At 43.4% G+C, this 23,950-nt stretch overlaps 3 protein-coding genes across 5 annotated transcripts; 2 read left to right on the top strand and 1 right to left on the bottom strand.

Moving 5' to 3' along the window:
• Positions 1–53: 53 nt before the first annotated feature.
• psmd5 (proteasome 26S subunit, non-ATPase 5) lies at positions 54–2,967 on the bottom strand. The gene is made up of 10 exons (XM_049737121.2): positions 2,755–2,967; positions 2,308–2,452; positions 2,121–2,234; positions 1,926–2,054; positions 1,635–1,744; positions 1,399–1,541; positions 1,130–1,321; positions 931–1,040; positions 708–848; positions 54–596 (listed from the first exon to the last, which is right to left on the bottom strand). Exons 1-10 carry the CDS (start codon positions 2,925–2,927, stop codon positions 339–341), a joined length of 1,515 nt encoding a protein of 504 aa, XP_049593078.1. The 5' UTR covers positions 2,928–2,967; the 3' UTR covers positions 54–338.
• Positions 2,968–3,520: 553 nt separating this feature from the next.
• On the top strand, positions 3,521–7,507 carry LOC125979181 (surfeit locus protein 4). 2 transcript variants are annotated; one of them, XM_049737124.2, is made up of 6 exons: positions 3,521–3,833; positions 5,176–5,362; positions 5,490–5,566; positions 5,642–5,685; positions 5,752–5,938; positions 6,190–7,507. In XM_049737124.2, exons 1-6 carry the CDS (start codon positions 3,786–3,788, stop codon positions 6,454–6,456), a joined length of 810 nt encoding a protein of 269 aa, XP_049593081.1. In that variant the 5' UTR covers positions 3,521–3,785; the 3' UTR covers positions 6,457–7,507. The 2 variants fall into 2 exon arrangements, with proteins under 2 accessions (XP_049593081.1, XP_049593080.1); XM_049737123.1 differs by lacking the exon at positions 3,521–3,833 and adding an exon at positions 3,977–4,133.
• Positions 7,508–7,984: 477 nt separating this feature from the next.
• On the top strand, positions 7,985–23,220 carry ass1 (argininosuccinate synthase 1). Of its 2 annotated transcripts, none has more exons than XM_049737122.1 (15): positions 7,985–8,128; positions 8,885–9,011; positions 9,376–9,444; positions 9,789–9,977; positions 10,060–10,116; positions 10,194–10,268; positions 10,651–10,721; positions 10,794–10,824; positions 15,249–15,339; positions 17,637–17,721; positions 17,948–18,012; positions 19,880–20,011; positions 20,529–20,685; positions 22,882–22,947; positions 23,042–23,220. In XM_049737122.1, the coding sequence occupies exons 2-15, from the start codon at positions 8,910–8,912 to the stop codon at positions 23,088–23,090; spliced, it is 1,239 nt and encodes a 412-aa protein (XP_049593079.1). In that variant the 5' UTR covers positions 7,985–8,128; positions 8,885–8,909; the 3' UTR covers positions 23,091–23,220. The 2 variants fall into 2 exon arrangements, with proteins under 2 accessions (XP_049593079.1, XP_068508793.1); XM_068652692.1 differs by having other exon boundaries at positions 8,120–8,141.
• Positions 23,221–23,950: the final 730 nt, after the last annotated feature.

Raw genomic sequence — 23,950 nt, 5'->3', positions numbered from 1 at the left:
GATACCAGTGTCAAACGTTAATGTAATACAAGATGAGAAATTTTGAAAACAAATGCATTTATGAAATTTTTTATTCAAATCAATGAAAATTTTAGCAAAACTTGCATCAGGGTTTAAACTTTTAAGGCCTGACAGATGTGGATTTTTTTTCAGGTTGATGATGATCCTGATATTGGTGAGAACAAAATACCAATTTGACGGATTTAAATAAATGTTAATGAGAATAGAATGTGAAGCATTTATAACACTGTGCCCTGCAGTGTTACTTATTCATACCAAGAAAATGGGTTTATTAGAACCTTCCAAACATGTGTAAACACCGTCTCAGCCGGTAGACATCATTCGGCTCCTTCCGTGTCGACTGCGGCCACTGCCGACACATAGTAAGGTCCTTCCCTCAGGTAGGTCTTGAGGGAGATGTAATTCTGGCTGCCCAGTGTCTCAGCTACGTTTGAAGAACCCAAGAGCGAGCCCACCAGTTCAAACTTGGCGTCTTTGGCCTCCTTGCTTTTACTGATGGAACGATCCAGGATGAACTCCATGAAACCGGGCGTCCTCACCATCAACCTTTGACCCCACGGTTGAGCAGCAATGGCCTGTTGGACAAAAAGCTACAGGTAAACAATGTGTTTGTAATAATTTTTTTCATCTTCTTATTGACGCAGCTCAGTCCCTATTTGCTGTAGCTGCCGATGGAAGGTGCTTACAGTGAAGACCCGCAAGGCGGCACAATGGAGCTCTGGAAAAGGCTGAGTGCTGATGTCACGAATCATGTCAATGGGCTGTTTGGACAAAAGGAGGAACCAGGACTCGGTCAGCGCCAGCAGGTCGTCAGTCTGTTGCTCGGGCTGGGGGTGAAAGGGGGGGGTGGGTGGCATCAAGGTCTACTTTTTTCCCCATGTCAAACTTCCTTGGAGGACACCAACATACCTGCAGAGTTAGGAGATGCGAAATGGCATCCAAGCAGCGCACGCGGAGCTCAGTAGCACCGGCACTCGCAAGCTGGCTCATCCTTACTATCACCGACTTGAATTTTTCACCTGACATCACGGAAAAAATTTTTTTGCCCATGCTGTAGGTAGTGTGAGTTTCCAATTCTCTAAAACGTAATACATTTTGGCAATCCCACCTGTTTTCTGAAGTACTTGCTTCCCTTCCACAGTCGAGCCCAGCAGTCCCAACGTATCCATAGCTACGCCGATCATCGTGGGATCCGCGTCCAAGGCCATCTCAAACACTTTGTCCCGGAAAATCGGGTAGTCTTCGCACACCCGCTGCGGACCTTGCACGAAGGACAAGGTGCCAAAAAACTTCACAAAACCTGCAAAGAGTGTCCACAAATCATCCATGCGGTCTTCACAGCCAACATGAAGAATTCTACTGTGAGTATTTTGTTACCGGGGAGATATAAAGAGGACAAAGGATCCGTGTTTGCGTCGATCATCATCTTGGCGATCTTGTTGAAGACCAACTGGCCCATTAAGTACTTTTGCCCACGCTCAGTTTGAACCATCAAGGTTATCATCTCAATGGCCGCCGCCCTGAAAAGTAATGTCAACCTTCATTTTGCAACCCGCAAGACATTTCAGGACATATAAATAATCATTTTTTTTCCAGTTTGCATTTTTTTTTACCTGATCAAAATATCGTCTCCTGTCAATTCTTCGATGAGCTTATTAATTATCCTAGCACAGGGAAAGTAACCCTCGTGAGATTGGGCTTCTGACACAATAGTCACGACCAGCTGCGACCAAAAGAGAAAATCTTTAAAATGTACAATTGTTATCCCATTATTATTAATTACAATAATGAATAGACACGTTAGTAGCCTATGGGCCTATTCTAAAAATAGCTCATCAGTTCAATGGGGAATTCTGAAAATATGAACAACACCAGAATTTAAGTAAATCGCTTTCCGCACATACCTCATAGACACGATATCGGATGATGTCGCTTACGGTCATCACCTCCGTCAGAACGTTCAACAAGTCGCCGCTAATTATTTTACTCGTGCTGGTTTCGGTGCGAGCGAGCTTGGTCAAGGACTGGATGGCCTGAGGTAGATTTTTTTGTGTTAGAAAGAATCAAAGTATTATATTGGAGGAAAAGTGTCTGCTTGCCTGCTTGGCCACCGTCATGTTGTCTGCTGCAATGGAGCGGATCACAGTTACAATAATATCTTGGCTGTTGAGGATTTGCACCGCGGCATCCGGGTGGTCCGCCATCCGACCCACCTGACCCAAAAAAATACCAGAAGACTATAGTTAGTCAGGTACAATTTAATGAAAAACACCCAAATCTGGTTACCTGAGTCAAAGTTAGTATCTTGACGGTGTCGTTTGGGTGCGTCAGACCTGCCTGCAGCTCAGCTTTGTAGTTTTGGACCACCTGCAGGGGGCTGCAGGCCATTAAGATGCGTTCGAGGATGTCTACGCATAGTTCAACCTGTTCCCTGTCAATGCAGAACTTGTCATTTGTAATTTTTTGATGACAACACGCCATGTATGATACATAAAATTACAATAGTGGTAGCATACTATCGTAACCAAACCCATTTTATTTTAAGCTGCACAAAAACATTTCCATGCTTATCTTCTTGTCTTATGATGACATCATAGAACCGAAAACATCAAAAACAGCACGTAAATCTTGAATAATATTTCATGAATAATCACAATAAATGATTGTCAGTAAACCGATAGAGTAAAATGGGTGATCAAAACAATGACCGGGTAGAAAAAGAATCATACAAACCTATCATTTGAGTTTAACAAAGAGAAGATCACTTCGAAGCGATGCCCGCTAACAAAGTCCCTTAAGTCATTCACGGTTATGGATAAAAGTGCAGTTTTAAGACATTGGAGCTCTTCGATCGGCTCTTCGATATTGGAAATTTCTTCTAGCAAACTCTCGATCGAGGCGGCCATTCTGCCTTCTGTTTACATGCGAAGCATCGACTCTTCTTCCTCACCACTTTGTAGACGATGCACACGCAAAGTTGCTGTTATCGCCCTCTGCTGACTTGGTGTAACACTACATCTGCGTTTTTGGTCTAGATAAATTAAAAGGGTTTAAAATGTTTTCAAATTGGAATTACCAGAAAAACGGCGCTTTATTTTTTTTTAGCTCCAAAAGTGATTTTGTTTTTGCTGAAACTACAAAATTTTTATTTTTCCGACAAGAAATCTCTCATGGTGACCATGTTTTTATTAGTTTGAAGAAGGAAAGAAACACACAAAAAGTCGTTAAATTTGTTTAAAACAAGTTTTTAACGTGTTTATCTAATGTTAACTTTATTGCAAGGACCAGTTTTCCGATGTATGCACTTTTTAAAACCAATTGTCCACCCTTTTAGACTCTCTCAAAAATAGTATGGAAGTATTCATGCCTCAATTCACACTTTTTTTTCTGTATTTCCGCATGATTATTTTTGTCACTTCTGCATGCTTGTTCAAGCGAGTTCATAAACAAATCACAGCGTCCGACTCTCGGAGAGGCTGCGTGCGCCTACGTGGCACAACACGGTTGCAGAAGCGCGAAGGCTGAGTGGGGAGGAGGACCAGAGCGCTCGCTCCTGTTTCCTCAAATCGCGGTGCATTGTGGGGCGGAGGCGGCCTTTCCTCAACACTGCAAAGAGCAGTAGTCGGCTGCAGGCACATCTTTTTTTTTTTTAAACAAATAACGTCAACATATAGGGGAGTCTCAAGCAAGCATAGAAAAATCCTGTAAAGCCTGTCGGATAAAGCCTTTTTATTTGCTGTTAAGCACCCGTTTGCTCGACAAACATGGGGCAAGAGGATCTCATGAGCACGGCCGAAGACGTGGCAGACCAGGCAAGTTATTAGCACACGCGAGCTAGCTCCTGATGCACGCTCCGTTTTCTTTTCACTCGGGTAAACAACAATAAATGACGTCCTTTATCTAACCTACGCGCTGACATGTTATTAGGGGAACGTCTCGCCTCCTTTTTGTCGAGTTAATTAGCATGACAAACCAGTTAAGTGACAATCCTCTCGTCCCCTTCTTTATCTACTACTTGCACATCATTCGGGAAAGAAGTTGTCGTTTGTCGTACAGCCATGATACAACCGGTACTGTCAGTCGATCCGCCGGCTGATAGCCTGTCTGAAAAGGTACAAATCTTAACTCTTTATGCATATAACAATAATACCACGCTATGACCTATTTTAGGAAGTTACAGCTAACAGTTGTTCCACTGGCATTACTGCTTCGCCGTAGGGTTATTAAGCTTATATAACCACCCCGAGTTAGATTTTATACGGTAAAACGTCTCTCAAGTTGGGATGTGTTTATGAGGTCATCATCCTTTTTCGTTTCTTAGGTTCAGAGATAAAGTGAAGGATGACTTAACTCTGCTTATATTGTACAATTGTATTTATTGTTCTATTGTAAAGTTTGACTCTTAAGAGTAATTTAGAGAAGGAAATACCCAACAGGGACTATTTGGTGGAACATAGTTGTATTGGCTCCCATTTTGTCCATTCATGCCTCACGCTGCAGTCAAGAAGGGACTTGTTGCAATCTGATTGGCTGACAGGTGCTGGCTGTGCTGACGTGGGTCTAGATGTGGGCGGGGCTATACTGTTACGTCACTGTACTGGAGTAGTGAGTTATTACGGTCATGCTGCTGCTGAGTGAAATTGAAACTGCAAAATCAGATTTTCCCCGAATTGATAATACTTTGATTTAAAACCCCCTTTTCATTTTATAATGTGCCGACATGTTTATGAAGAATGTGATTAGTCAATTTTGAAATATTTTTTTTAAGATGAAATTTAGAGAATTAAATTGGGACAAATCATTTATATAACAAAAATAATATTTAAAGAAAAAACAGTTGTCTTTTTAATGTACTCTTGTTTTTATGATAAATTCTGCTGCAACAACAAAACGGATGTGTTAAATGTTGTATTTGTTTTGCAACTGTTGCTTTAAAGCTTTTTTTTTTGGGACCAGTTCAAATACTTGGGTAAATTCCCCACCCTCATTGTCGAGAATTACTGTTAACCAAATTTAAGGTGTAAATTCTCCAATTTTGATTGGCCCAAAACAGGAACAACTCGTTTCCTAGTGATGACGATAGCTGACAAGAAAACTCTGCTGCGTGTTTTACTAATTGCAGCTCATCCTCTTGTGTTTTTCCTGTTTTCACAGTTCCTGCGGGTGACTAAACAGTACCTGCCTCACTTGGCGCGTCTATGTCTCATTAGCACCTTCCTGGAGGACGGAATCCGCATGTGGTTCCAGTGGCATGACCAACGGGACTACATCGAGACCACGTGGAACTGCGGCTACTTCTTGGCATCGCTCTTCGTGCTCATTAATCTATTAGCACAGCTCGGTGAGTGCGTTTAATGATTTCCGTATTACTTTACGCCTCATCTCACGAAGGTGGATGGATAGGATTTTTTTTTTTTGGAGCTGATGTCGATTCGGTCGATTTAACGCTTTGCTTTGTTTCGTAACAGGTGGCTGTATCCTCATCCTCAGTAGAAATTTTGTACAGCAAGCCTGCTTTGTATTATTTGGCATCATTGCGCTACAGGTGAAGAATACAATCAAGTTTTGAATGTGTAACAAAGTCATTAATTAGAATTGTTTTTTTTTTATTGCCCACCAGACGATCGCCTACAGCATTTTATGGGATATTAAATTTTTGATGAGGTAAGCCTTGAAAAAAATTCTGGATGTTGTGGGGAGGTTTTATTTATTTATCTGTTCTCCTTTAAGAAACCTGGCGTTGGGCGGTGGTCTCCTCCTGCTGCTGGCCGAGTGCCGTTCAGAAGGGAAGAGCATGTTCGCCGGCGTGCCCTCCATGGGCGAGAGCTCGCCCAAACAGTACATGCAACTGGGCGGCCGCATACTGCTGGTTCTCATGTTCATGTCTCTGGTCCATTATGACACCAGCTTCTTATCTGTGAGTACTCACGACTGGTAAATACTGCATACTAGGAATTAGGTGGCTGCCAGTGTGTTCCAAGTTACTATTTGATTGGTTCCATTTGATTGCATCATGGAACACATCAAACAAAAACAAACTAGCTAACCGAAATCAGAATAGGTAAATGCATAAAAAGCGAACAGCAAATATTTGTTGGGTTACTGTATTTGTCTTGTCCATGGATCGATCCTCGGTAAATTGTCCTCTGCGCCCCACTCCTTCTGCAGATCCTCCAAAACCTGGTGGGCATCGCCCTCATCATCCTGGTGGCCATCGGTTTCAAGACCAAGCTGGCGGCGCTGACGCTCGTCTTGTGGCTGCTGGCGATGAACGTCTACTTCAACGCCTTCTGGACCATCCCCACCTACAAGCCCATGCATGACTTCCTCAAGTATGACTTCTTCCAGACCACCTCCGTCATCGGGGGCCTGCTCCTGGTGGTGGCCCTCGGGCCCGGTGGCGTGTCCATGGACGAGAAAAAGAAAGAGTGGTAGGGCGAGGGAGGGAAAATGTGGCGCACCACCCACCGGGACTCAAAGACACCCCCACATCCCCCAGATACCTCTCGCTCTTTCTGTTGGCTCACCTGGTTACACTTGTAAACTGTTTTCAATTGTTTTGGCCAAAACCTTAGATACTGATAAACATTTTTTATGTTTTATGTCATGGCTCTCATTCGAACTTTTCGTTCTAAGCTAGTATACAATTCCCATGGATAAGAAGGCGTAATAGGCCCGTATATTTCAAGTTAAAATTATTTTTCCTGTGAATGGTCGAACATACACCTGTTTTATTGGCGTTATCGTGGCTTGGGATTTCCCAATTTTGCTTGACCTGAAATTTGTTTCCTCTCAGCATCCCAATGTTGCAAAAATGTTTTTTTTGTAAATTAATGAAAAAGAACATAGAAGCGAATCAAAATGTGTGCCTGCTTGATGACCCATAAAAAGTAATTATACTCTTGACAATCAGGGGCCCGTTAAAAATTGAATTTTGGGAACTCCTGGTTGCGTGATGCACCTTCATACTTGGCAAAGGAGAGAAAAATGCAGTGTTGGGGTTGCAGGCATTAATGCTGATCACATCCCTACTTCCAGTCAAGCCAAGCAACTGACTGACAAGCCATGTCTGTCTACTCTGGGCTCGGGGGTGGGCGTGCGTGGGTTTGGGGTGTACATTTTGTTCAAAGTGGTGGATTGCCATGCTCGATTTGAAAATCACATTGCGGTTGTTAGAGCCAGGGCTTGTCATTGGGCGGCTTGCTTCCTTCCGTATGTCTAGTGAACTGTGTATGATGTATGGGCGGAGGGTGTGGGGGTCTCGGGTGGGAGGCTCTATCCATGTTTTGTCAAATGCCATATTCTGCGATCTAGAAACGCAAAGAGGACTCAGCCGACGTCTTATTTCTCTGTTCTTAGTGTTTTTTTTTTTTTGCCTTAGTTCAAGGAGAATAAAATGTTTTGGTTTTGAGAAATTTATATTGTATTTTTTTGTTTTCTTTCAAATTTGGATGTTTATGGCAGAAAATAAAAAAAATGAAATTAATTAGAGTGACTGTATTTTAAGAGAAACTCTTCAAATCAAATGACTCCACATGTATTGACAGATATGTAATGAAAATAAATCGAACCACAAAAGCAATTGCTCACACGTAATTTACTCTGCTAGTAACATTTTCACAAGCCATTTTATATACTATTCCATTCAGTGTTAAGTACTTTTTGCACAACCTCTGTTGCCAAATAATGGTTTAAATCTCACATGTTTAATTTATAAATGAATGTTTTGAAATGTAGGAATATAAGCCAAACAATTGGCATGATAGAAATATGAACTGGCCCTTTAAAAGTGAGTGGCGGGTATGAGTCAACAAATATGGCGGCCCTTTCACTTGAGAACGCTGTTATTTTTTAATAAAAATGTTTTTTTATTGAACACCTAACAAAGAGAATATTTTATTAATCCATTTAAGAAATAAAAACAAAAAAAGCCAGAGCATTTTATAAAATTGTTCAATTTAACGTGTGACGCCTCCGAAGCGTGTGACGTCACCGAGGGAAATCCAATAAGAGCAGTGATGGAGCGCCTACGCCACTTGTCCACCACCTTGCATCCATTCAACAGGCTGATATCACAATCTTCTTAGATTCGCTTCCATTTTATCAAGTGAGTCCAACAGGTCATTTTCTCCTAAGTATCGATTGCATGTATTGGAATCGCATTTGATTCGTTGGTATTTTGTCGATTACCAGACGGCTGCTTTTCGTAACTGGCGTCGTCACTACAAACCTTTCAAAAAAACAAATGCTGATTAATTGATTTTTGCTGGTGAGCAATTATCTTCAAAGCAAAACCATTGCACGTGTTTTCTGTATTTTTATTTTATTTTTTAAAAGCAAAGCTTGATTTTCTAAAGAGGCATTTGTCATTTCAGTAGCGTGTGTAATGTGAATATTTGTATTAGACTCCATATTCCGCAACACATCTATCCATGACTGAACAGGTACAAAATGGAGTGGATTAACTGAGCAAATACGTAAAGTAGTCCAACCTGTCATGCCATACTAAATGTATTGGGGAAAATGATGCAACGATGATGCAATGAGCTAACAAATGTTTGTCATTTGGGACGAATATTCTTGAGCAAACTAGCTAGTACAATTCCCATCCCTGGTCATTAGCAAAAAAATGTTGGTTTTGTAAACCGAAGGGAAGAAAACATCCCCAAACTGCCCTAACTAGTATTTCTCAATGTAGAACCAGTTTTGTATCCTGGCCTTTCCTATCAATCAATAAAAATAAAAAAAAAGAGACAAAAGGAAAATTCATGGTTGACCACACTGTTAACATTTCACTCCTCTGTGTTTTCAAGTTACTTATTGATTCCGTTCACTTCTTAATGTCTTTCCTTTGTCATCACAGCTTGCAGTAGCAACAAGTTGCTATCATGGCTAAAGGTACCGTGGTTTTGGCCTACAGCGGAGGACTGGACACATCGTGTATTCTCATGTGGCTCAAGGAGCAGGGTTATGATGTCATTGCTTACTTGGTAAGAGTTGAAGGAAGGTTTTGATTTGTGTGCGTTTTTGTTTGAGGGGCTCAGACAGGTTTACTCGATGCACAAAATAATGCCACTGCAGGATTTGGGCATGTGGGGGGCCCTTGGCATCAGCACATTTCTCTTCTTTTCATCCTGGATGTAAAAGCAGCAATGGTCTTTTGTTGCTCTTGTTGGCTCATTGGTGATTTACTTTTGAGTAGCACATTACAACCAAAATGATAATCATATAGTATTTGAGTTGTGTTGGATCACATGAATATCAAGACTGCATTAAGGAGCTTTTCAGATATTTTTAGCCATATTTGCTCGGATAGCAAATTTGATGTGTAGTAAATTTATTCTTCTCGTGTAGGCCAATATTGGACAAGATGAAGATTTTGAATCTGCTCGCAAAAAGGCAGAAAGCCTCGGTGCCAAAAAGGTAAGTGAGATCAATTATTCTACAAAATGCAAAAGCCAAAATAAAAGGTTCTTTGATGGTTGGGTTTTCAATTTATGACCCCATCAGTTGGTCAATTCTGCATTTTTACATATATTGATATATTTTGATATGCAAGCAAAAATGTAACTGGGTGAACTTCAGGTATTCTGCCACTAGATGATGCCAGCGAACTTCACAATGTCTTGCCAAAATGCCAGCTGAGGATGTTAAAATAATTTCTGTCCATTAAAAAAAAATGGAGAACTGCTGAGAATGAAGAAAGTGTGGTGAAAAAAAGCTAGCTATAACCTCCAGTCTGACTCGTCACTGCTTCTCTTGTGCAGGTCTTCATTGAAGACCTTCGCACCGAGTTCGTGGAGGACTTCATCATGCCCGCTGTCCAGGCAAACGCCATCTACGAGGACCGATACCTTCTTGGCACCGCGTTGGCTCGACCCTGCATTGCCAGGCGTCAGATTGAGATTGCGCGGCAGGAAGGAGCCCTGTACGTGTCACATGGTGCCACGGGAAAGGTGAGCTTATCCCACAATGGGTAAACAAATCGATAAATTCTCCACAGTACAGCTATTTATTTTTTGGTTTTGGTTCCATCAGGGCAATGACCAGATCCGTTTTGAGCTGGCTTTCTACGCCCTCTATCCTGGAGTTAAGGTGACTCAGTTCATGTGATGTCTGCAGGCAGTCTTGGATCTGGGAAGGTCACGCTCACCTAATTGTGTGTTTTGCAGATTATTGCACCCTGGAGGATTCCAGAGTTCTACAACCGCTTCCGAGGAAGAACGGACCTGATGGAGTACGCACAGGTATGATGATCTACCAAAAATAGTTATTTACCTGCATGCCAAGCTAACATTTGGTCACATGGCCTAGCTGGTTGTCGTGAAGCTGTTTGTACACTAGAGGGCGCTCATGGCGTTTCTCACCACTAGTCTTCCTTTCAGTAGTCTCTTAAAACTTTTTTCCAGAACTGTCTCCCAACCTTTTTCTGCCAAAGTGCATAAAAAATATCTCATGACACACCACAAAATAATAATGACAATAAGTTGACAAGTAGTTGAAATAAGTAGTTTGGAATCACAGGAATTCACATATCCACAAAGATCTTATTATTTTGTTGGTATTATAACAGTATACAGCGATTTATTTATGCTAGTCATTTGTGGATAATTTTCTGTTGAACTTTAGAAACAGGGCATCTCTGTGCCCGTCACTCCACGGGCACCTTGGAGCATGGACGCCAACCTTATGCATATAAGGTAGGAGACCAATTTTAGCTGCTTTATAATATGCTCATCATTACACTCATACCTAATTTTATTTCCTAACAGTTATGAATCTGGCATCCTGGAAAATCCCAAGGTAAGATCCATGACACGCATCACTAATTTTGAGTCCCCAAACGTGTTTGATGTAGTACCATGTATGACCAGCAGGCGGTAAAATGGCGCTACAAGGCATTCAGATTTCCAGCAAAGACAAAAGAGGGGGAGTTGTAGGCTTTGGCTAACTGTTGCTCGTTTCTAATTCAGTTATTCCTTCAGTGGGCTGTGATTGGTTATCGTTCCGTTCAATGACACAATCATGGAATTTGTGGCCCGGCCAATTCGATGTTGACCACACAACATTTCCATTTGCCATTGGAAATAATGAACAAGTTTAATGTTTACGATTGTTGGCCAAGATAGGTCGGCTTGGAAAAACCCGACATCACAGAATAATCCATCAGAGACATCTGCTGGTGGGAAAGAATCAATTTTAGCTATTACTCCGCAGCACAGGATAATTGCCCAGGATAATCTTTTCGAGATGCGATAATAGGAAAAAAAAGAGGAAGATTGCTCAAATTAGACCCGATTATCGCTATTCACGAGCACTGCTTTCATTTTTTTAAGAACAAAAAAATGATTGGGATATCATGACAGAGTGGTCGGTAGCCAGCCCTCGCCGTGGTTTTACAGTGGTACAATTTACGACTGACCCTCAAAGCAGCACCATTGGAATATTACATGTGCAGCAACTCTTGCTGGTGAGACTTTATGTGAGTTTTGCCGGCGGTCAAAGGTGACGGCAGTACATACAGGTTGCCCTCGGCGACCCGCAAAGCTCCCATCTCACAGCGTCGCCCATGTCTGTATGCGTCTGGGCTCACCCGGGGTCCTCGCCGGGCCCTGGGAAGAGCCGGGGACACACAGACACTGACTTGTCGTCAGTGACGCTTCGACTAATTCCCGATTTCATGGGAGCCGGGGGAGGGAGGGGAGGGGATAGGGTTAGGGGCATCGCGCCCAGCTGGGGCCTCCCTGAGTTCCAGCCCCAACTCTCTCGGGTGCTCATTGTTTGGACGGTTTTGCGCCGCCGCGGGCTGCGACGTGGGAGGGGAGCCATTTCACCGTGACACCGTGACACCAAAATGTCACCAGTAACAGTAAAGTACAAAGACGGCGCGCCCAGACAGATCGGGCGCGCACCCTCCTCCCGACGGACGGGGTGTCACAAGGCGGCGACGGGTCCCGCACGGCTGGAGTTGCGCTGCTGCACTGTAACTCAGACCTTTTGCGTCTCCTTCACTTTCCCACCCCTCCTGAGAACTCCAACGCTTGATAAATGTTTTGAAAGGAATGCCGAGGGAAGAAAAAAGCGCAGGAGCATAGCAATGTATGATGACACTATTGTGTTGCATTCAAAGTTTGTCTATGGCCGTTTATTCCATTAATGGCGTTATATACAATGAAATATTTAGCGAGCCGGGCTCCGCAGCGGTAAAAGGATTTGAATACATTATCCTGGCCAATGGTGGAAAGCGGAACCTCCAAAGTTGAACGCGGTCCGTTCCGTGATGCTGGTCAACAGCTGGAACGTTATCTCCAGTTTGTTTTACTCCATTAATTTTATGGTTCACAAATGTACCAATCAATAAATTCAGTTAATTCAGCTATATTAATTCAACAGCTATTCCGGGAGTTTTGAATTTCCCTATCTGGGCTGCAGAAATAAAAACCAATTCAAGTGAGTTTTAAAAGCAAATCTCTCCGGAAAATCTGCTCTCATTGGCTAATTGACCCAGAAGGTCATCTCAAGAGGATATCTCATCTCGATATCAGCCCGGCTCTCCTCCGGTTACTGCCCTAAAGGCTGAGGAGCAAACTTCTCAACCTCCACCTGTGGCACCAAATACCCTTACTCCCAGCACACCCCCACCTCCTCCACTTCCCTTTGCTTGTCACAGTTAAATGAGGAAATGTCCCAATGGTCGCTCATATGTTCTGCTGGAGATAAGAACCCGCAGTTCAGGTTACTCTGCAATTAAAAACACAGAATCCTTCCTGATAGTATTTTAACACAATGGGCCCTGCTGACCCCCCATTCTGTAGCGTTAACTTGTGTCAAGACATGCGAGCAGCTTGTCGACCACTTTCCAGAATGTTCTTTTTAAATGGCTCGTTAAAAAAAAGGAAAAAATCCAATTTCATTATCGCTGTTGGATGTCAGCTCGTGATTGGAGGGGTGCCACCCTCAGGCAGCCTGACACTCGTCCCGAGTCATTAAAACATCAGCTCACTCTTAATTATAGCCTCGATCAGTGAGCCCCCCCCCCTCGACCCGCTTTGTTCTTTGTGACGGTGAAGCGGATGGACCGCCGCTCACGTTGACCAGAAGTAAAGAGGCGGAACGACGCCGGGTGGCTCGAGGAAGTGGCGAACCGTGTTTTTTGGTCGCATGGCTAGTTGGAAAGATGGATGGAGAGACAAGAGCGCCCGTAGGGGAAGGAAGTGGGAGCTTGTCGGAGTAAGTGTGCGCGTGAATGTGTGCTTTGAAGCAAAGAGGTCAGCTTTCGGGGTCCGTGCGCTCACGTCCCTTCGGGCGGGACTAGTAATACTTAGACCTGATTACCAAACACTTTAGTGTGGCATCATCAGGCATGCCGTGGGAATTTTTTGGGGGGGGATTAATTGTATATGTGATTTAATTTTATTTATTTTTTTAAATTTATTGTTATTTTTTTTTTTCCTCCTTGCCATAAGTGAGCATACCGCAAAGTCCCAAAGTCTTTTTGAAAGCGAGCAGCAAAAATCAAACATCTCCCCTGCACATGACGAGGATATTTTTCATCTCAGTTTTCCACGTTTGCATTTTAAAGAGAGTCCCGAAACACAGTCATTTAAGCGTCATTTCCGAGCCATTGCACCAAGGATGTTTTCGGCCCTCTCGACTCTCCCTTTGGTGAACCCCCCCCTTCCCTCCTCCCTCCCATCTCCCTGCCACCGCTGCTTCTTTAGGCCCCGTTGGCTTCGATTGAAAATCAATGAGGCAAATAATATGTGGAAAGATAGAAATTTACTTGCTTTAAGTTCATGCGTCAGCTCTATGGGCCGCGTTTAGCACAACAATATGGCCGAAGCCGAGACTGCCAAAGGAGTTGCTCTGTGCGACATGATGGTGTGCTTCACGCACCATTTGCCACCAATACCCGACCCCCCCCCCCCCCTCCTCCCTCTACCTTTCCCCACCTCCTCCCCCTCCCTCCCAGGGCCACGGCTTTGGGACAAGTCCACCTGCAGGGGGTTTCAATTGAAATGCATTGATCTTCAAACTGAGCTATTCCCTCACTTTTCCCGTTTTTCTTTGTATCCAGTTAAGTGGTGCGCTCCCATTTTCTTGTGATATGCTCACATTTGAATATTTAGGGCTCTCAAGTCCTTCTAGGAATGAATAATCTTTTCGGAAGCCTGAAAACTCAACTTTTTGTAAGTTTCAGGTATGTATTTTGGAGCTTAAAATAGCCTCAGTAGCGCCCCCTAGAAAACTTACTAAGCTTTTTTGGAATTAAGCATCAACTGAGTCTATCAAATGTCTTTTTTTTTTTTTTAAACACTTCCCCTGTAAATAAAATTCAGCCATCAAAAGGCTTTTTAGATTCCTCACTCTTTTAGGCCAGTGAGGCATAAAATTCCAAAGAGGTGACACGGTCGCCGTCAATTTGGGTGTTTAGTTAAAAGCGTTTGCGGCTCCTCGTTTTCACCTCAGTGACGAACGCCGATTAGTTATTGTGTGATGATTCGGTGTCTGGTAAAGCTTTCCATTTAAATGCACTCAGTAGTTATTTTGCATAGCACCCCTACAATTTGCCGCCGCTCCGAGGACACCGTCCTACTCCCGACCGAGCGCGAGGCGACTCCAGGACGCAAACGTCTGACAGCCGGGGACAACTTTTTGTCGCGGCGATGTGAAATAATAGGAAGGCTTTGTCAGGCAGAAAATTGACGACGGAAGATGAAAGCGGTGTCAACGGAGGGAGAAAAAGATTTAGGCGAAAACAAGAAGATGATCTCTTTAAAAATGTTCTTGGTCGTCCTCAACAAATGCAACCAAGCGTGTCTTATGGACCTTGCTTGGTGCAATGGGGCACAAAATTTTGCCTTTCTCAATCTGAATTTTTTTTTTTTTTTAATTACGTAGTTGATGTAAATTCATCTAAAAATAAATGTTAGTATTTGAGCGAGAAGATAAGGACAAGCGTTATGATGAAGATGGATTGATAGAGTTGCCTCTGCTGCAGGGCCACACACACAATAAAAAAAAATGAAATATTGATTCTTTTTTTTTTCTCCGCCCATTCCCGACATTTTCAAGTAACTACTTTTCACGCCTCATCATCTCTTTTCTCCTGCTAGCCATGTGTCAATTTCACACAAGTCTTCTTCTGTGATGAGGTCTCTGAAGGTTGTTCATCAGTGGGAGCAAAAGTGTAACTCCCTTTTTTTTTTTTTGATCTTCTTTTTCAGAACCACGCTCCGACTGACCTCTATCAAATGACTAAGAACCCAGAAGACTCTCCCTCCTCCCCTGATGTACTGGAGCTGCAGTTCAAAAACGGTTTGCGTCTATTTCAAGCACTACTTTTGTCCTTTTATCATGTTTTTTTCGACACACTTGCATAACTACATAAAAAATGACGACAGGACCACACAAGTCATTTATTTCCCGAGCCCCCTTTTTCAAAAGTCGTTTATCTCGAATGTTGACGTCCACACTGTCGGCTTCTCTTGTTACTTAACATGGGCCACTGTCGCCGCGGGGCTGCCGCTCCAACACTGACCCCCTTTTTGCCACTTTATCACCGCTGACCACCCAGATTTAATATGCGAACCTGCCGTGCTTGGCCGTAGGGCACACACACACACACGACACACACACAAGCCGGAAGTCTCCGAGGGGGCCCCGGGGGAGATCCTCATTAGATATGTTGGGCTGGAATAGTGGAAAGTGTTTGCGCAAAGAGAAAATGGCAAGAAACATCCAGCCCGGGGGGCAAATAGCACAGATGTCTCTTCATCGCCTTAGAGGATGATGAGCATCCATGAGGAGGGGGGAGGGGGGGGTACACTAGCTCTTCTTATTGCGGGGGAATATCACTTTTTCCAACGAGACATTCATAAAGTTTGCATCAGCAAAATGTCACTCACAGTAGAAATTGGATCGAGCACACCTGATGGTCGGACTTGAGCCGTGTTTAAGTCGTGCCTGTTTTTTTTTTTTTTTTGTTTTTTTTGTTTTTTTTTTTTTTTTTCTCAACCCTGTGCACCGTTTTCACACATATTCTCTTTGGCTTTTATTGAGCGCCCTGTGACAAAAGCTGTTTTAGTTGTCCACACAAAGGCCCCGACCGAGCCTGCTCCTCCCTCTAAGATCCAGCACAAGAATGTTTTCACTCCCCCCCCACCCCACCCTCCGCCTTTTTCATCCTTGCTTTTTCTCACCAAAGTTTTCTCACTGATTAAAAAAGAATATTTAACAACAAAAACCTTTTCCATTCCCCCCCTGTATTTTCCCCTCTCATTTTTTTTTTCTCCATCCCTCCCTCCTTTCACGCCAAAGAAATAGCAGAGGAAAGAGAGACAGAGAGGAAAAATGTAAAGCAGTAATTTTTCCTACAACTGTGTCTGCGCACCCATTGTTTGCACTGTTAGGCGGCGAGAAAAAAAAAGTGAAGAAAAGGAGCACGGGAAGAATGAGAGCGAGCCGTTTGGGTGAATGATGTGAGCGGTAGAATGATGGAGAGAGTGCGCAAAATGCAGGAAAAAGGCTCGGCCCCTCCACTCCCACGTTCGGTCACTTAATTTATTTGAACTTTTAATCTAATTATTAGCTATAAGGGAGGGGAGGGGTGGGGGAGTTGATAATAACCCTCTTCTCCACTTTTGCTTCCATGGGAGCCGCGAGATTCCCGCGATCCGCCAATGGGCCCGTCAACAAAGCCCTTGTCCAAAAAAATTTGTCAAGTCCTTCACGTGTCAGGATTTTTCCCAAAGCTGTTGCATCCAAATCAAAGAAGATTTTTTTTTTTTTTTGGGTTAACATTCGGGTTTTATCTTTTTTTTTTTTTTGGGGATGTCCTCCCCCCCCCCCGTCAACAATTAGCCCACGTCTGTCATTAAAGAGCATCATTAAGCAGCGGGGTGACAGTGATGGATGCCAACGTGGGTGTCTCCCCGGTCAACAAAATAAACTATCAATGTGTGTATCTGATAGGACGCTTGGTAAGTTGGTCACACACACACACACACACACACACTCTGTCAGTGTCAGCGCTAAAGAGAGCGCCAATAACAAAGCTGTGTGTTTAATTGAATTAGTTTAAGGCCAGCCCACAATTTCACAGCTTTCACATTGGTCGAGCCTTTGAATTTATTAGCCATTCTTTCTCGTCGCCCCCTTTTGTGACGCCTTTTACTTGACCATTATTGATATCAATGACTTGTAATGAATACTTGTCACTAGATATTTATTTGAGTTTATGTGTCATGCCTAACAATTCATTTTTCAGGTTGAGTGTGTAGCAGAAAGATTTCAAGGATAGCTCGTGGTGGGGAATGTGATTTAGATTACTTTGAGTTTTGGTTTACGAAGTCTGAATTTATTGACTTATTATATAAAAAAAAAAAGCAAATGAAAAGGTTGTGAGTGACTTTTAATGCACGCTGGTGACGGCACGCTTATTCATGCAAATTGCAGTTCCACTTTAGTCTCGCTGTTATTTTCTTGCATTGAATAAAAAGGATGGTTGGAAAAGGTTTCTGGAAAAATGGAGCTCAATTTGTTGAAAGAAAAACATGCGTGCTGTAATTATATATTTGATGGGTCATAATTGATCAAATTTTCAATTTTTTCAGGTGTTCCTGTCAAGGTGGTCAGTGTGACGCAAGGAATATCAAAAGACACCCCTTTGGATATCTTTTTATTTCTGAATGAGATTGGGTAAGTATTTTTTTAAATATTCTTTTAATATAGTATATTTTTTTTACATTTTATTTAATTTTAAAGTGTGCTTAATGTTTCTTTGCAATTTAAAATAACATAAAATTGCTTCCAAATTTTCCTTTAATTTCTTCAGATATTACAGATTTTTTTTTTATATACTATATTTTTATTTTTAGTATTTTTATTTGTTGAATGAAATGTCAATGCTGTTTGACTCTCTTAGCGGAAAGCACGGAGTGGGTCGCATTGACATCGTGGAAAACCGTTTCATCGGCATGAAGTCCCGAGGTGAAAACAATTACGCTTTCATGTTCCCCGAAACGCATCTCGATATTTTAAACCTTCTCTTCAAACCTTCCTTTCCACGTCGGGAGCTTTTACGCAATTTGCAGTTATTTTACATGAGCGCTTCGAGTCGGTCAAAGCGAAATGCGTCTCCTGCAAGTGTTTGGAATTATAGACTTCCATTCATTCATGTCCGTGTGTATGTTTGTGTGTGTGCGGAAATATCCACGGGAGAAAAACAAACATTTGACTGCGTTTGGAGCACACAGCAGGGCTCAAAACATCTGTCCGTCACTTGTGCACTCTGTTGTCACTTCAGCTCTGCTTGTGACAAACATCACAAATAAGTGGGCCAAAGCTTGCGTGCTCACACACACACACACACACACACACACCTTTTCACCGCCGTGACACAACGTTGGCAGGTAGAAACGGGGAAAGTGGGAAGCCCACTTTTCTTTTCCGTCGTCGGTACAAAAGAAAGCAAAAAGGAAGAGTAAGGAAGAGGTGGAGGCCAATGTGTCACATCGCTTGAGTAACCCCCACTGAGTGCATTCATACTATTTTTTTTATTTTATTTTTTGTCAGGTCATATTTATCAAAGAATGTAGCTACAAAACAATCGGCAATCCTGTCACAGCGCTGTCGGACCTTTGACCTTTCTGTGCACAGGCGGAGATTGTCGGAAATCACTGTTAGGAGACTATTAGACAAGATTGGCATGTCCCGCTCTCCTGAAAATGAAAGCAAGTCCAGATCTCCGACATTAAAAATATGACTGGATGGGATATTGGCTTGAAATTTAAAAGTTTAAAAAAAAAATAGAAAAATACTGTACAACAATAAATTAAAAACAAACGGACACCACTAGTACTGACTGTTTATATGTGTTGCTGCACCATTTGTGTTCAAATCGTGCTGTATTGAATTTCACGGCTCAAACCGTTTAGCCTTCAACTTTTGCATACCTCTCGTCACTTCACGAGATTAAAAACCTGGAAAAGCACTGGAGGTGTTTTCTCCTTAAGCCTTAACTCAACTTCCAAAAAGCTTCCTATTGTTGCTTCTCTCCCGTTAAGCCGTTTTTAAGCCAAGTTTACTTGGAGGCAGTTTTAACTTATTTATCTGATGGAGGCCGGCCAACGGAAATGTCCCTACGCGCTCCCATCGGATCAGCAAAAGGCCCACGAGCCCTTCAAGCTCAGGTGGCGGCCGTTTGAGGCTTTGGACAATTAGCGACGGGGCTAAGCCCGCTTTTCTGGCCGCCAGCGCCGCAGTAAGTGCTTCTCTGTTTTCAGGTCAGGAACGGCGCTGGAGGATTTGCACTCGTATAGACCAGACCGGGAGATTAAATAGCATAGCGGTGGTGTTCGGCCTGTAACCACATTCTGCCCCCCCCACACACACACACTTTTTTTTTCTTTTTTTTTTTTTGATTGAGCTGACATTTGAGTGACAGCTTCATTTCTGCTGTCAGCTACCTCATTTTTTTCAGCCCCTCCCCGACCAGAGGGGGTAAATTGCAGGGTATAGGCAGAGCCCTGGTCCACGCTCTGCTGGTTGGCAGGGGCCTCCTACCCTGTCATTTAGCCTGCATGGACACACACTCCCATATTTAGCAAGGAGCTGTCTGTCACAAGACTAATATTCATGTATTCTATTTTTGGGGCTCACGAAAAAAGCTAATCTGATACTTTCTTCAATATGTGGTCGATCCAAATCTGTGATGCATGATGGAAATTATTTTTTAAAAAAATTTAATATTATGACACAAAACATTGAATAAATAAATAGATCATATATATATAGATTTTTTAAATTAATTTATTTTAATTTTTAAAAATGAATTATGTTTATATTTATTTGTCAGGGATCTATGAAACCCCCGGAGGTACCATCCTGTTAAAGGCCCATCTCGACATTGAGACGTTCACCATGGACAAGGAGGTCCGCAGAATCAAGCAGGGACTCGGGATCAAGTTCTCCGAGCTGGTCTACAACGGTAAGTCAATCAAATATGACATAATATTCACCCAGCTGTGTCTCTCGATCTGTCCGTCGAGCTTGACTTGTGTGTTTAGCGTGTAGCTCAGGTGTCCTAATCTTCCCTTCTGCTCAGTCCCAAGTCTCTTTGGTACCTTCATCCACTTAATCGGATCAGCACCATTAGAGACTGGACAATTCAATTGAGAGATGGATTAGAAGAATCAAAACAAGTGCAAAATGCTGACTTGCATTCGATTTTCAAACACGCTTAAGAATGCTAATGACCAACGAATATATTTAGATGACAATCAAAGAGATTCAAAGGGAGAACATGACAGACGATGAGGTGGAGGTCAGGTGCTGATCAGAGGAGGACCCCCGCCAAGCCGTGCGGGTCCTCCACGAACAAATGCGGACACGAGCCTCTCCTCCATCTGTCTGGGAAACACTAAGGGGGAGGTCCAAACTTCAACACACACTAATCCACTGGTCGACTCCAACCAGTCCACTAAAACGTGTTTTTTGTTTCTCAGGCTTCTGGTACAGTCCAGAATGTGACTTTGTGCGCCAGTGCATAGCCAAGTCCCAGGAGAACATTGAAGGCAAAGTGCAGCTGTCCGTCTTCAAGGGCCAGGTTTACATTCTGGGACGAGAGTCACCCAAGTCCCTGTACAACGAGGAGCTGGTCAGGTAAGCAAAGATGAACATGTGGCAGCTCTGTATATACAAAGACATCAGAGTAGCGTCAAGCTCAGTTTCTGGAAGCCCCCCCGATCCCGACCCCCCCCCCGATGACCTCGCAGCCGTGCTAACAGTGGGTTTGTTCAGGCGGTTGACCCCCGATGCCCTGTGGGCAGGCTCAGCACTGACCAAAGTAAAAAAAAAAAAAACTCCATATGCTTCTCTGTCCCCCCCCACACACACACTTGTACCGGCTAATAGTGTTTTCATCCACAGAAGAGAGAGCTGATGTCGAGCGGGCCTTTTTAGAGGAAAGTAGCAAAAGCGTCATGCTTGTTAAGCAGGTCAGGAGGAGCCATGCCTCCAGTGAACAGCCGTCGAGTTTCTCACAACGTTTTTATTTTTTTCGGTACAAGAGAAAAGGAGTCAAAAGCGGGGGAGGGGGGGGGAGAACTCTTGTTAGTTGCTCCATCTGTGAGGTGGCTTTTAAATTGCGCAATCGGTCCGGCTGCGTGAGTTGCGGTATATAATCGACGAATAATTGATCATAATTGGTATCGAAACCACAAGGTGGAGACAAAGTGCTTAAAATAGAGAATGTTACATACATTTCTTCTTCTCCTGCATTACTTTTGATTTAAATTTCCAGATATTTTTTAAAACTGGAATGAGCTCGGTTGTTAGCGCAAAGGTCGCTAGCTTGTTGCGCGACTGAGGTGTTGTGTTTCACCGTGGCAAAGTCCTCAGGCCCTCCTGACAGATGGGCCCTGAAGTTCCTCACAAAAGGGCTCAGTGCAAATGTCCCCAAACAAATGACAAAGGAATCCAGTAAAATGCTCTGATTCATTGCCTGCTTTAGTTTAAGGGGCAGCTAATTAATTCATGAGGAACAATTCACTCCAATTTATTTTGAATCGGACTCGACGGATGGAATCTGTTGAAATTAGCGCTTTTAAAATTGGTAAAAATTGGCAGATTTTATTATTTTTTTTAACACAAAAATTGGGCAACTTTTCTCTGTTAAGATAAATAACAAATCATAAATAATTGTAAAACAGTCAAATGTTTTTCCATTTATTTATTTTTTTTCCAGAATTTAATATTGATTAGGCCCTAGTATGTACCCAACACGTAAAAAAAAGTATATACTGTCTCTTGCCTGCTCAAGAATCGTATACCTTGTAGGAGCAGTCGCACACATTTGTCACAGCGGCAACACACACACACACACAGACCCCCCGCCGGCATCTCGCTGTCTCTCCGTGGGCACCCGTAAACGGCATCATTAGCGCAGTGGTAACGCAGCCCGTCACTGCACCCATCTGAGAGGGAAATGTCACCCTCCTCGCTTGTCTGCTCGCTCGCCTCTCAATTAGACGGCAGGGTTTCTGCCAGCATCACACACACACACACACACACATACTATGCTAGCTGCCATATTCTCCAAAGCCACTCATTCATAATGGCGCTCAGGTGCCAAGCAGGGAGCCTTGTATTGAGAGTTGATGATTTAGTTGTCAGACTTTCTTTTTTTATCGTGTTTATCCTATCATTTGTCGCCAATTTCCTCTTTGGCTAAGTGCTCGCAAAGAATAAGCGCCGGGCGAAAAAAAACGGCCGGCCGCGAGAGGACTCGGGCCAGGCAGTGTATTAAGCACGGCAGGTAGAAAACTGCCGTGATTACCGGCCGCCGCCGCCGCCGAACGCTTTTGTGCGCCGTGCACTTAGGATGGATGGCGAAACACGGCGAGGGATTGATTTAGAATCTTTTTCGAGGTGTGCGAATGAACCCGAGAATCCCTTTAGATCAAACTTTCTGGGTTTGGGGACATTCTTGTAATTTTAAGTCTCGAAATGATTAATCTATCAAAAATAATTATCAATTTCAATTAGTTTTCGATCATCTCTAATCTATGGCTATATCGTCGCGGTCCCCGGAGTGATCCGGGAACCCCAGTTTGAGAACCCCCTGTTCGACTTGATATGATGGTATTATTTTTATCAAACCGAGCATCTCTTTTTTTGTTCTCGTCCAATACCGACTCTCAAATACTTCAACGTAGCACCGGGTGGAGGAATCAATAGCCCCATTATTCCCTCCCAAGGCCTTATCAATGATCCAGTTATCTCAGCGTTTAATGAGGCCCCACGTCTGGTGTGTTTACAAAACATTTAATTGTGTGCTGTTGTATCTGGGCTTTCTAGCATGGATGTGCAGGGAGACTACGAACCTTGCGACGCCTCTGGATTCATCAGGATCAACGCCGTCAGGTAAAATTGATGGACTAAAAATGTTCTAGTTTCTGTTGATGGTTTTACAAGACCCCTTTGTATGCAATTTCTAAGAAATCTTTTTCCCCCACAGGCTCAGGGAGCATCAACGTCTGCAGGGTCTCTCCAGCAACAAGAATTGAGCCGACGAAGGAGCTACACGACAACTTGAAGTACCAATACTTGAAATCTTTGAGATTTTAAGACCACACTACTATCTTGTGATCATTCCTTCCAATGTGGATAATAATGAATAAAAATCTATATCAGTGATTATTACATGTGATTATCCTCCACCCTATGGGAAAAATTTGCAGTACTTCCAGTTTCTTTCTCCATCAGTTAAAAGTAGGCTTAAGTTCAGCAAAATTCTCTTAATGTGGGGCGTTCCAGTTTAGCCGATGTATCGCTGAAAGGTGTCAGCGTCAGAGTACACGGCCATAAGGGGACCTCCCGTTGGGTCTAGGGACTCCCCGCCGGGTCTAATGGGCAATGACGGCTCCTCGGACCTTTGAGTGCTGCGGCGGGCACCTCCTCCTCCCTCCCCCCACCCACCCGTCCACCTCCTCCCAGCTCCTGCTCAATTACACGGCAGGCGTCTCAGTCTTTGCCTGGTCAATTACCGGCCGGCCCCAGCATTTACTGTCACGCGTGCACAGGTTGCAAGATAATCAGTGTCTGAAATGGCCCCCATATTCAGATTAGTCAGTCAAGCTGAAGGCGGGCGGGAGGGCGAAGCGGTCGGGGACAGCTATCAATCTGACTTCAGCAAGTCTTAGAAATGTTAGCAATCCACTAAAAGTGTTTTTGAAAGTCCTGATCTGTCTTGATTAGTCTGCTAAAGATGCATGCTGAGATCCTCGCCCATTCATTCGTCGGGCGCTTCTCATATTCCGTCTTCTCCGTCTTACCTGCATTGACGCCTGACCAAGGGAATTAATCATCCTTGACCCGGGAGCAATTACCCATCATTACCCACTCAGGAGGGAATAGACATGTGTAA

This window comes from Syngnathus scovelli, chromosome 13 (assembly GCF_024217435.2).
Source record: "Syngnathus scovelli strain Florida chromosome 13, RoL_Ssco_1.2, whole genome shotgun sequence".
Taxonomy (NCBI): Eukaryota; Metazoa; Chordata; class Actinopteri; order Syngnathiformes; family Syngnathidae; genus Syngnathus; species Syngnathus scovelli.
This window is presented reverse-complemented; position numbering and strand designations above follow the sequence as displayed.